The following is a 12203-nucleotide window of genomic DNA, read 5'->3' as shown; positions in this document are numbered from 1 at the left end:
GTGCTAATCTTATTTCACCATAACTTCCTCGGTTTTTTACTCTCCCTTAGTACTCGTTTGTTCTCAGATTAGCCTGCGTTGTATTGTATTTTTGTTCGTTTTCATATCGTTACATTTTTTTTTGGTTTTCAGTATACTGTGTCATCTGTATGAAAATGTTTTTTCCCCCTTGTATCCCCCCTACAGTATTTACCCCGATGGGCGCTGCAGGCACCAGAGTAAATAAATAAACCTACCCCTCCGATATTCACTCACTTATTTGCTGAATATTTCCCGGAGTGATACCCGCTAGGTTTGGGGCTCATGTATAATTCACTAGATTGCCCATTAGCTTTTTGTGCCCGAGAGAAAGAACAGAGCTAAAAAAAATCAACCGACGTGCCAAGTTTCTCCTCTTTGCGGCAGAACCGGTTTGCAGGACGCCGCTGTAAGGGCCGCTACGTGGGGCAGCGTTCTTTTCTTTCATTTCGCTACCATGAGGTCTCATGTACGTAGGACGGAAAATGGGAATGACAATTAAGTTTCTCCACACTTCTGTCCTCAACGTCACTGAAGGAAGAGCTCTTATCATTTAACGTGAACGGCGTTCTCAGTGCACCTGTAATTTTTTTGCGCCGTTCGTAACTGCCTCGAGATTCTTGGTTTGCTCCGAAAGAAGGTGCTCAGGAGCTGGCTCTTGAGGAGTGTACCGTCGATCTCAAAGGACGCCCCGCAGAGGAGACTGCTATCGGCGGTATGTTGCCGTTTTCTGCTGTAACGTGAACCATTGAGCACACCTACTTCTTTTTGTTGTCAAGAACATCTTGAGGCGAATAGCGCATCGGTGATCAGCATTTTATTGATCTTCGCAAAAATGAACCTACATGACCTACCTATTCAGTTAGTAGACTCCTCCGCGGGCCTAAGCACGGGAGACAACGAATAGGCATGAATTGCGATTAAGGACATCATAGGAAGCAGAAGAAAGCAATATGACAGCGTTAAAATTAAGAGACATATATTGAGAGCATTGCAGGAAATGAAAAAAATACACTCGATTTAGTGCATTTTTCTATTGATTAATAAACTGATGATGATGCTAATTATACCCGTGCTCAGAGCAGCAGGAGGATATTGTCATCTACGAAACATTTGTCAGTGAGAGCTGATGACCTACGATCTCCTCGGTCAACCGGGTGGGAAGAACGGAAACGTATCAGTGGTCGGCAGAAAATTAGGTAGAGAGCAGAAATTATGACATTTCTTGAGATACGGTCGATGCCTGGATGGTGCAAAGAAGGGCTAATTGTTGGCCAATCGAAGATGTCTTCGCTCTTTAGTGTGCGCCGCCTTGCTTAGCAAGGATAAGGGCATGAGTGTAAGTGAACTTGGATGAAGGCTTCTGTTTCGCAGGTTGTTCGTGAAAACTGCGGTCAGAGGAAGGGGTGTGAAGGTGTTTTGCATTATGCAGAGCAGAAAAATGAGGATTAGGCTAAACAACTTCCGAAACCATACTGTCCTTGGAAAATTTGTCTCGATTGTTTCACTAAAGGAACACGTTTTAAAACATAATATTGAGAAATCACATATATTTTTCCGCATAGGCATCCTGCTGATCAGTGCCGGGTGTCTATCTACTCGCTGATTCTTCGAGTGAAATTGGCAAGGCAAAAAAGATGACAGAACGAACGTAATGCTGTACTGCGCGAAATAAGCTGGCAAATCGTGAAGCCTCCACTCATTAGGCGTTATTTATCTATTCCACCGGTTAACAACGAGGCGTAAGACGCGTGTAGAAGTTCCTTCAATTATCAGCTCTTTTCTTTAAGTTTTACCTTAACTCTACTTTTTCGCCTCAGGCTTAAAACGTCTTTTAACAATGACAAGATGAATTATTTAGTACCCTAAGTAGTACAATGGACGGAGTGTGGGAGTGCAAACTGAATACACAAATAAATAAATAAAAAATGACGGAATAGCTCTCCCCCCCCCCCCCCCCCCCGTTCTATGTAACACTAAGAGAGAGGTATTCTCCTCAGGCTACCAGCGCAGTGAGAGAGCGAGAGGGTCACCTGGGTAAGTTACGAAGATCGCGTTTCCAACAGGAAGTACGCACGCACCGAGTTATACACAGGGATGGGGAGGGGTACATATTCATTGTCAAGGTGGTCAGATCATAGCTCGCAGTATATCTCGTCATCATTTCCGCTAACCATTAAGTGTTATAAAAAAAAATGTTTTCAACGAGGTTCAGTTACGAGTGCAGAAAATAACATGTTAACATGTAATGCTCACCTTAAAGCCTCTCCCATGGAAAACAAAGAAAGAGTAATAAATAATCTAAGTAATAAAGCGATCAAACTGAAATAATATTTGAAACAACCAAAATATAAATCAATAAAGAAGCCAAAGACGAGTGCTGTGAGTCCTCTTGTCATATTTAATATTCAATACGCCTTTGCAATTATTTAAGGCCTTCTACTGTAGGCATCCTGATAATATGGGCGTTCTTGTAAAATGAGGAGTACGAATTGCTATAATTTTGTGGTCACTATGGAAGGACGTTCTGTTTGTTCATTAAATACGGCCTCAACAGGCAGCCGCAGGACAAGCAAAAATTTATGTTATTTTTAGTGTAAAAGCGATTATTTTCATTGCTGTCGTCATAGACTTCATAGATTACTATCAAAAACTGGTGCTCACGCGTATTCTCGCTCATGTACAGCAACTACATGAGCGAACATGTACTTGCTGGCGCAAACTGTCACTGTAGACGCTTTCAGCCAATGAATAAATGGCAAAAGGTAGCTTGTGAATATAACGATTATCGAGAGCATTGCAAGCTGTTTTGACTGCTTTAGAAGCGATAATTTTATGCAAAGCATGTACTAATAGCAATTGCCGTAACTTTCCTATAGACGCGGCTTGTACTGCTATGAGCAACAGCGACAGCACAAGAAACATGGACGAAAGCATTTCATCTGTAAAGCATGTGAAAGGGCTTGACATTAAAGAACTGGGAATGACGCCTGCAGCAAAGGAGGAAGCTGTGAACCGACTACGAGAACTCATTATGGGTAAGGCTTAACGATAAGGCACTCCAGTGTTATTCGCCGCCATCAGGAACGTGAGCACTTCCTATTTTTGCCATCCTTTTATTTTATTTTTTTTGGCGGCCGTCAGGAATCGTTGTACTAAATATACTACATGACAACATATTTTGTAACTAACGGAATGACGAATTAAGTATTTTATGGGCTGTTTAAGTAAACTGTATTTTAATGTTTAGAGTGCCGCCACCTACACGGAGAACAAAATGCCAGAGCTCATATATCTTCGTATTACATATTACCTCCAGCAGCCCGAACTCTTTGAGCATAAATCCACTCTCCGTAAGATGGAATGGGTTTGTATTACCAGATTTATTTGTGAGGAAGAAAGTTAGGTCCTTGATTAGGTGATTGTTAGGTGATTGATGTATTATACTATAGGGCTGTTCTCAGGAAACCTTCTTCAACGCGACAGGCACTGCGCACTCTGCGTACATGCGCTCGTCACAAGGAGTACATCTCGCAATGGCATATGGCACCGGTAGCGAACACCTGACAGAAGTAGGCGACAGAAAATACATTGAGCTATATAATAGCAGCGATTTAAGAAATACAGTGCTTGTTAACTGCGTTTGCAATAAATGTTCAAGGAAATGTCGTATGTTCCGAGGAGAGCTTAGTGAGCGAAGACACAAGTAAAACATGTGACTCGCAGAATGACAGTCATGTCTTCAGAGCTTACGCAATTCTCTTCTAGTAGCTGACCGAAGCAATTAGATGACGGCACGTTCAGAAGAAAGCAGTTTATACGGCAGAACGCGATTGGTGCAGATCAATGAAGGCAAGCTGACTATTTACCGTCAAATTCAACAAGTGCAATATGAGAATCTTGAATCATTTATTCTCAAAGCGCAGAAAGGTTTCAATGTTTTTTCTTAGACAAAGCAACAGATAGTTATAAAAGTCTCTGAGTGACACTGTCAGAATAAAGTAAACTATGTCAGATTGCGCCGGACAGTATCCTAAACAGTGGGCTTTATGGAACCACGAATAGGCGGAAGTTCAGTTACCTGTATGACAATGCAGCACTAGGCGTTCAGCTTGATTATATCCAATGAATTGTGCCAAATAAGCCAGATTTCTAGTTTCATAGCGCAAGCGTTTCCGTCGTTTTGTTCTTGGAATATTTTGACAGTTTTCTAAGCACCAATTATCGATGGTTTCTTTGTGCACTGCATTGCTTCCTTCTTTCCTTTTAACGCTTACAAAACAGCGAATAAATACGATTCAAACTATTGCTTTTGGCGACAAATACGCTGTGGGCCATAAGTGAACTTTTTTTTATAAAGAAAGTTTGACTCTTCGAAGAGAATCATTACGCTTCCAGGTGCGCTGTATACTAGGCCCTACAACAGTGGATGCGTGGGTAAAGTGTTTTGTTGGGAAGTACTCAACAAAGCATCAAAAACAAGACAAGCCTGTCCTAGCTATGCAGAAATTTAACAGAGAAAGAAGTTTGGCGCCTGAAAATACCTTCCGTTTCCTCTCCTCACATATACGCCGTAAACAGGTGAGACACTGCTCGAGTGCCCCATGGATGATGCCTTTCTAGTTAAATTCCTGCGAGCGCGCAAGTTTGACGTCGAGCGCGCTTTCAACAATGTGAAGAAGTACTTCGAAGTGCGAAGGGACAACCCGGAAATGTTCGATGCCCTTGGTCTGCACGGCATTCCTTTCGACGTCGCCTGTCGCATTCATCGGCTGGCTACAGTTTCACGCAAGACGGATCCCGAAGGAAGAGGTGTCATAATGTACAAGACCGGTGAGCTGACTGCAACAGTTGTGCAATTAATTGAACTTCTTACTTTCAAAGACCCGCATTTTTCACTGTGACTAAAACAAAGTGGAGAACTTGGATTTTATCTAAACATTTCGGGACCTACACAAACTCATTTCACTAAATATTTCACTACGCCACCGCCGCCGTAGAAGATGCCGGTAGTTATACTCCCTGTCGAAGCTACATTTTAACCATGCCTGAAGGAGGAGTTTATGAAAACAAGAAAAACATATCAGCGCAGGCACCTATACACTTTCAAGGTGCACTGTAAGAAGCGTTTCCGGATCAAGTCTGTAGATTTGGAAGTACGCAACATTTGTAACGAAATTTTAAGATTTCAGCTGCAGGCTTTATCTCTCCACTCGAAAAGAGTATCGCTCATTGAAGAAAAAAATATTTATGCGTGAATTTTCTTACTCGCATTCAGAAACTGCAACCCTCACTGAGTGCGCCACTGTGTCCGCCCGTGGTAATATGCCACAGTACAGCTAGACTGCTCTGTCTCAAGGCTGCCTCAAGCTTCAGGGCAAAGGTAAACTGATCGTGATCAGAGTACAGAGTACTGATCAGAGTATAGGCACCATGTCTGCTCCACAAGCAGTGCACAGCAGTTTACTAGAAGCGGAGGGAGTTGAAAAATCAAACTCTGCTGAGCACTGGCGGCGTGCAGCTGGAAGTGTCGACTGCCGACAGCTTAATACCGTGGTGCATGTGTCACATGACCTTCTCTGTGTCGGTCGCTGTGCTCACTGCTCCTGCAGAGGCGAGAACGAGGAGGTCACGTGGCAGGTCTGCCACGGAATGATGCGATTTTATGAGCGTCACTGTGTGCACAGAGCCGGCGCGCGATTTTAAAAATTCCGCTAGAAGTTACCTAAATTTGCTGACCCCACTGCCAAATCTAATCATGTTTTTGAAATTCCGAAAACAGATGCGGCTATTACAAATAGGCAGCTACAAATCTCTATAACATAGTTTCACCACCACCAACTAACTGCCTATCTCTAATAAATTAAGATGTTAAATATTTGGATGTTAAATATTTATTTAACCAACTCACTATGCAACTTGATTCACCGGTTTTCTGACGCCCGCCATGACTGGTATTCGTATTGTGAAAAAGCCACCTTTTTACCTCAAAAAGCTTATATTTAAAGATTAGCGGCGGGCTTCCTTTAAACACCTGTAATCTTGGCTTACGTGTTTTGATGATGTAGCCAGAGGAATTGCTTTTAGGTAGCTCTCAAACACCCCCCGTTCGTTGCTTCAGTTTTCGAGTTTGTTATTTTGCTTGTTCTTCTGTTCTGTACATTCGTACTTTTTTTGTTAGGAGGCTGGCATCCCGACATCTGCTCCCTGAACGACTTCTTCCGAATTGCCATACTTCTCACTGAACACCTGATGCTTCGGGAAGAGTTCCAAATTAAGGGCATGGTAGCTGTATTGGACCTAAAGCACCTCAACCCCATCCACCTGGTCCACTACACACCTTCTGCCATCAAGACATACCTCAGCCTTTCACAGGTCAGCGCAGAACCTCAGAGCTAGAGCAAGAGTATAATTTATTCTTATTTCAGTGGCCTTTGTGCATAAGCCTTAGAACTGTACATAGAGGACATTCTATAAACTTAAAAACAACTCGTTTAATGCTCCCGCGTCTTCTTCCCGCACAGTGTCAGTGCATGCTTGCATGCTTGGCTATGTGTGTTTGATGCGCATGTGCGTTGTTGATGAAGATGGAAGAAGGCGCTGGCGCAGTAAAGCAGTTCTTATTCTGCTCTCGTCCCGTCTGCTGCTTTACTTTTCTATGTCCTGTACAGGTGCCCCAAAAGTAATACGGAGCATGCGAGCGTTGGCCGAAATGGAAAAACTGCATGCCAGCGCGCTCTGTCAGCAGATGCGCGGCAAAGACCGCAGGGGCGTCGGCACATCCGGCTGGCCCATCTCGATAACTTGATGCTCACGTTATCGCCGCCACGAGCGAAGTTGCGCTGCTGCCATCACTGGTCGCCAGGGGCACTTTCAATACCATATGCAAGCGTTTGTTGTTTGTCCGTGCCGTTTAGAAAGTGGCGTTCGGCAGGTTGCACTTTGGTTTTTCAGGAATGCCACCATTTTCAGCCTGCGAGACCGCCGTGGTTCGCTCTTCGCTTCAGGGGGAGTTTGTGACAGAGAAAACTGAGCAAACTTCACGAAGGACACCAAAAGGGGAGACGAGACACAGACGCTGATATAACCATGGAACTTCTTACCCTGATCGTCTTCCCTTTCTGCGTTCGTCATGAAGTTCGCGCTGCTTTTACCGTGAAGAACAAGCTCATGATGTGTTCGTCGAGTTTGTGCGCGAGCTATAGATCCTCCGTCCGTTGGTTTGGCAAGTGTGATCAACTTTTTCTTGGTTCAAAGAAGTGCATGAAAAAAAAAAAAGAATAGCATTCATGTGTTGCCTTCGTTGTTTTCATTATAAAGATAGGGGCTCAACAGTATAGCAACTGAACTAATTAAGGATCACTTCTCTTGGCACAAATTTGCTTTCTTTAAATGGAGGAAAAAAAGACAAACAAAAAACGAGCTTATCTCTCATTTAGTCGTGCGCTGTCGGATATATTTTGCAAACATCCAAGGAGAAAAGGGCAACAGGTTGGAGGCGATTAAAAAAAAACTCCAAAGGCACTTTTCATGCAAACTGAAAGTTTAATGACGAGTGAAGCTCCCGCTCACGTTAATAACATCGAACATGCGTCGAGGAAGGGACTCGCATAATGAGTCGACGTATCCGGGTTGCTCTCGAAGGTTGTCCAGAGTAAGAAAGTGAATTCGTGTGGGAGAAAATGGTCTTGAATGATTAGCCCACATGCTAAGCCGTTGAGCCCCTATTTTTATCAAAGACAGCCCATGCATGCAATTGGTTTTGTTTTTTTGTTTCTCATGTGTTCCCTAGAGCGAAGCGAAGTTGTCACCGCATTTGCCAAAACGCTGCTGGAATACTTATTCTCGTCAGCGCACAAACTCGCCGCCATGTGCAGCACAAACTTCGACTGCTCCACAGACAAAGATAATGCAGGTCCTGACGAAGCATAAAGCGCACGGTGCCGATGGCAAACATTTCTGCACGGCCCGGACGAACAACAAATCATGTGGCATTGAAAGCGCCCCTGGCGGGCAGGGATGGTAGCAGCGCAGCTTCGCTCGTGGCGGCGATAACGCGAGCATCAAGTTATGGGTCAGCCGGATGGGCCGACGCCCCTTCGCTCTTTGCCGCGCATCTGCTGACAGAGCGCGCTGGCATGCAGTTTTTTGCATTTCTGCCGCCGCTCGCGTGCTCCGTGTTACTTTTCGGGCTCCTGTACATTACGCAGCTTTTAAAGTCGTAGATTATCGTACCAGCAAGCCCCCATCGCACTATTACGGAGGGGACATTTTATTGGCATGATTAATAATCAGAAGAACGTATTGAATTACACGTTCTATTGGACGTGAATAAAAACTGTTTTGTAATATTAATAATAACAATTACATTAATATTAAAAATAATAACCGAGTACCGCTAGAACAATGTACAATTCCATCAGTTTTATCATAAACAGCCTTTCGCACGTAAACCTGTACGCTTAGCACAAAAATAAGCGTCATAATAATCTCAGTTATGTTGAAAACGTACATACCTGCATCTTATACGAGGTCTGTTAGAAAAGTATCCGACCTTTGGCCGAAGAAAAAAAACTGGCATAACTGGAGCGCTGAAAACCTGATCATCTTTACAGTAGTCTCCTTGGGACCCCTCACAATTCTCCCAGCGGTGCTGCCACTGTTGGAAGTATTCCGAAAAGGCCTCTTTCGGAATGGAGTTTAGCTGAGCTGTCGTTGCAGCCATAATGTCATCTCTTGTCTTAAATCACGCTCCTTTCAATGGCCTCTTGATTTTGGAAAACCGCCAGAAGTCGCAGGGGGCCATATCGGGAGAGTAAGGAGCTTGTTGAACTACAGGAGTCTGGTTTCTCTCCATAAAGGCTGAATCAAGTGCGAGGAATGTGCAGGAGCATTGTCGTGATGGATGCGCCACTTTCCTGTTGAGCTCAACTCCGGTCTCTTGCGCCGCACAGCATCACGTAGGCGACGGAGGACATCCCTGTAGTACTCTTTGGTCATTGTTTGACCCTGGGGGGTGCGTACTCGTGGTGTGCTACACAGCATGAGTCAAAGAAAGCAGTTAGCATCACCATAGCATCACTTTGACGTTGCTGCGAATTTGGCAGGCCTTCTTGGTCTTGTTAACGTGGAATGCTTCCACTGTGACAACTGGGATTCGGTTTCCGGGTCGTCCCCGTACACCCAAGTCTCCTGACCAGTGATTATAATGTTGATGAAGTCGGAGTCACTGTTTGTGGAATCCAGCATGTCATGTGAGACTTCGACACGAAATTGCTTTTGCTCCACCGTGAGCAGTTTCGGCGCGAATTTCGCCGCAACTCTCTTCATGGCGAAATCTTCGGTGATAATGAAATGCGTAGAAAAAGTGCCGATGTACACCTCTTCCGCAAATCCTCGGATAGTCACACGACGGTCCCTCATCACCACAGCGTTCACTTCGCCAATGACCTGGTCATTTCGGCATGTTGATGGCCGACCGGAGCGAGCCTCGCTCTCCATCGATGTGCGGCCGTCTTTTAACCAGGGCCGGCTTGCACGAAACAAATAAGACCGGCTTATTTCCAGTCTAATCTTATTCGCGGTCTAAAAGCTCTCTCGATTTTGAGAAAAGAAAATGCGCATTGATGGTTCACTTTGGCGGTAAGTGCCTCAAGTGCGCACGACGCCGACTAAAACATTGAGTTACCGAACTTTCAGTCGGAGTTCGTGGTGCATTTGAGGTGTCCACTGACAAAATGAACCAGCTATGCGCCTTTCCTTTCTTCAAAACCGAGAGAGCTTTTAGACCGCGAATAAGATTAGACTGGAAATAAGCCGGTCTTATTTGTTTCGTGCAAGCCGGCCCAGTTGTACCACTGCTTAATCAGTGTGCTGCTCATAGCACCATCACCGAAAGCCGTCTGAATACTCCGAATGGTTTCCACTTGGCTGATGCCCAGTTTCTGGCAAAATTTGATGCATTAGCGCTGCTACTGTCGCTCCGCCATTTTCCTCGCAATAAAAAACCGACGAGAGCACTGCGCACTACCTCACTCAAACGCTGCGTCCGAGCGACTGTCGCTATCGGCAGGCGGGAAAAAATTCGTGCATGCGCACGAGGGTTCAAGGTCGGCTGATGCAAGCGTGCTTGCTTCATATCCCATCAGGTGTTCACAAAAAAAAAATAAGGTCGGATACTTTTCTAACAGACCTCGTATATGTGTCCTGCATCGAAATAAAATTTCAGTTGTTAGTCAGCGCCCGTGTGTGTGTTTTGCTCCTTCGTGTTTCGTCCCGTTCCTTGCGCTGTTTTATTTCATTATGCAATACCAACTAGCCCGGCATCTTGCACTTCTATACATACCAAGAACCGAAACCGCATTGAGAACGCCTCCGAAAGAGATCATGAATTTTTAAATGATTTTAAGCCTTGACGGACCAATGACAGATAAATTCGATACGACAATGGCAATAGCCACAAGAGTTTAGGAGGAGTTTAGTTAACTGACGTGTTACACATTTCGAGCCCGAAACATTCCAGCTCTAATTTGTGAGAACAAATTTCGTTTCGTTAGCCTGTTCAGTTTTGTTGCCGCTTACCTTAGTGCCAAAGTAGAATAGTAGAAACAATAAACGGCATTGTCTTCTCAGAAGCCCTAGTAGAGCTGAAAGATTATGAACGGTAAAAAAGTACTAATTTAAAAGTATTTTACAAGATTTGATGCACTTGCAATTGAGTGTACTGCAACAATAGGAGTGAAATTATTTCAAGCCCTGTAGGATGTGGAAGACGTTGGTACATCAGTGTGGGCTAACACCTTGCTGGTTTAGTGGCTTATTTAAAACAAAAAAGAGAAAGCAACAAGATTACAGTTTTTTTAACAAACAGTGATTGCTTCAAAAAAGGAAACCCCTGCATGGATCGTCTTAGCCGGTGTCAAATATCTGCCAATATTTTCTTTTCTTTTATCATTCTTCGATTGACAGATATATCTTGTATCCCAAAGAGATGAGAAAAATCGGTAATTTGCCCGTTCTTCCTTTGGCATCCCGAACTTTAGTATCAAGCGCAAGAACTATTGTTATTCCTGGTAGTTTAGTGCGACCACCGCAGTTCGGCAGAAAAATTGTCGGATTCGTAAGAAAATAAGAGTGCTCATGGAGTCATTCAGGAGACATAGGCCATTTGACTGCATTAAGTCAGGTTTCCTGGTTTGCACGATACCGAGCCAAGCCTTTTTATCGGTAGCATTTAGCAGGGAGACGGCCGTCAATCCACATGCTCTTATTCCAGGACGTGCTTCCCATACGGATCAAAGGGGTCTACATCATCAACAACCCTGCCATCTTTGACATGTTTTTCGCAATTGCAAAGCCATTCATGAAATCTAAATTGACTAAAAGGGTAAGTTCTGTGCATTTCCTTCCAGTTACTTGGTTTCAAACTGCTTCAAATTCAAGTTGTCCTCAGAGTAACATTAACTGCAACCGTTCTCAAAGCCTTACAAGTTGGTTGCCATCCGTAACGCAAAATTAGGTCTTAGCTTCGGTCGCACGCAAGGCTGAATCCGCTACACCGAGATATCCCGCTCTAATAGCCATCGCTGTGGAGCAGACACTCCTAGCCTGTGCGCTTTCCCCTGTGTAACTGAAGGGACAAGGATAGCGATATACCGATAGCTACGCCAAGACTCTCCCCGTCTCTTCTACACACCTAGACACCCAACCCAAAGGGAGCATGAGCCAGGCTCACATGAACAACAGTAAGACGCAGGGCAACATCTTGAGAGCACCCAGTGCCCAGACAACCTCGATAACAGTTACTTTGGTGGCGTATGGACACGACGGAGACTGGTTGCCGCGTATGATGGCGACGGAACTTGCTTAAAAAAAAAAAAAGTTGCATGTTACGCGAGCGCCTGTGCCGCCATTATCAGCGGGCAGATGAACTCGCAAGGCTTAACGAATTTTCCTCTAACGTTCCAGATTCGCTTGTTCGGCTACAATTTGGAGGAGTTACACAAGTTGGTGCCGGAGGACGTGATTCCTGAGGAGCATGGGGGAACGCTCGAGAGCTACGACTACGATGTAGTGAAGGAGGAGTTGATTTCTGAAGACAGTTACTTCCAGGCCATCAACTCCTACGGTTATCGCACAGCAACAGAAGAGTCGACAAACCTGTAATAGCGAATTACCTTTGCTGA

The 12203-nt window shown here is 44.6% G+C and overlaps 1 protein-coding gene across 1 annotated transcript; it reads left to right on the top strand.

The window, feature by feature from the left end:
* Window positions 1–503: 503 nt before the first annotated feature.
* LOC149372719 (alpha-tocopherol transfer protein-like) lies at window positions 504–12203 on the top strand. The gene is made up of 6 exons (XM_089587033.1): window positions 504–733; window positions 2898–3056; window positions 4600–4851; window positions 6200–6393; window positions 11294–11404; window positions 11986–12203. The coding sequence occupies exons 2-6, from the start codon at window positions 2915–2917 to the stop codon at window positions 12181–12183; spliced, it is 897 nt and encodes a 298-aa protein (XP_089443159.1). The 5' UTR covers window positions 504–733; window positions 2898–2914; the 3' UTR covers window positions 12184–12203.

This window comes from Amblyomma mixtum, chromosome 1 (genome assembly GCF_055824585.1).
Source record: "Amblyomma mixtum isolate Tamu chromosome 1, ASM5582458v1, whole genome shotgun sequence".
Classification (NCBI taxonomy): Eukaryota; Metazoa; Arthropoda; class Arachnida; order Ixodida; family Ixodidae; genus Amblyomma; species Amblyomma mixtum.
This window is presented reverse-complemented; position numbering and strand designations above follow the sequence as displayed.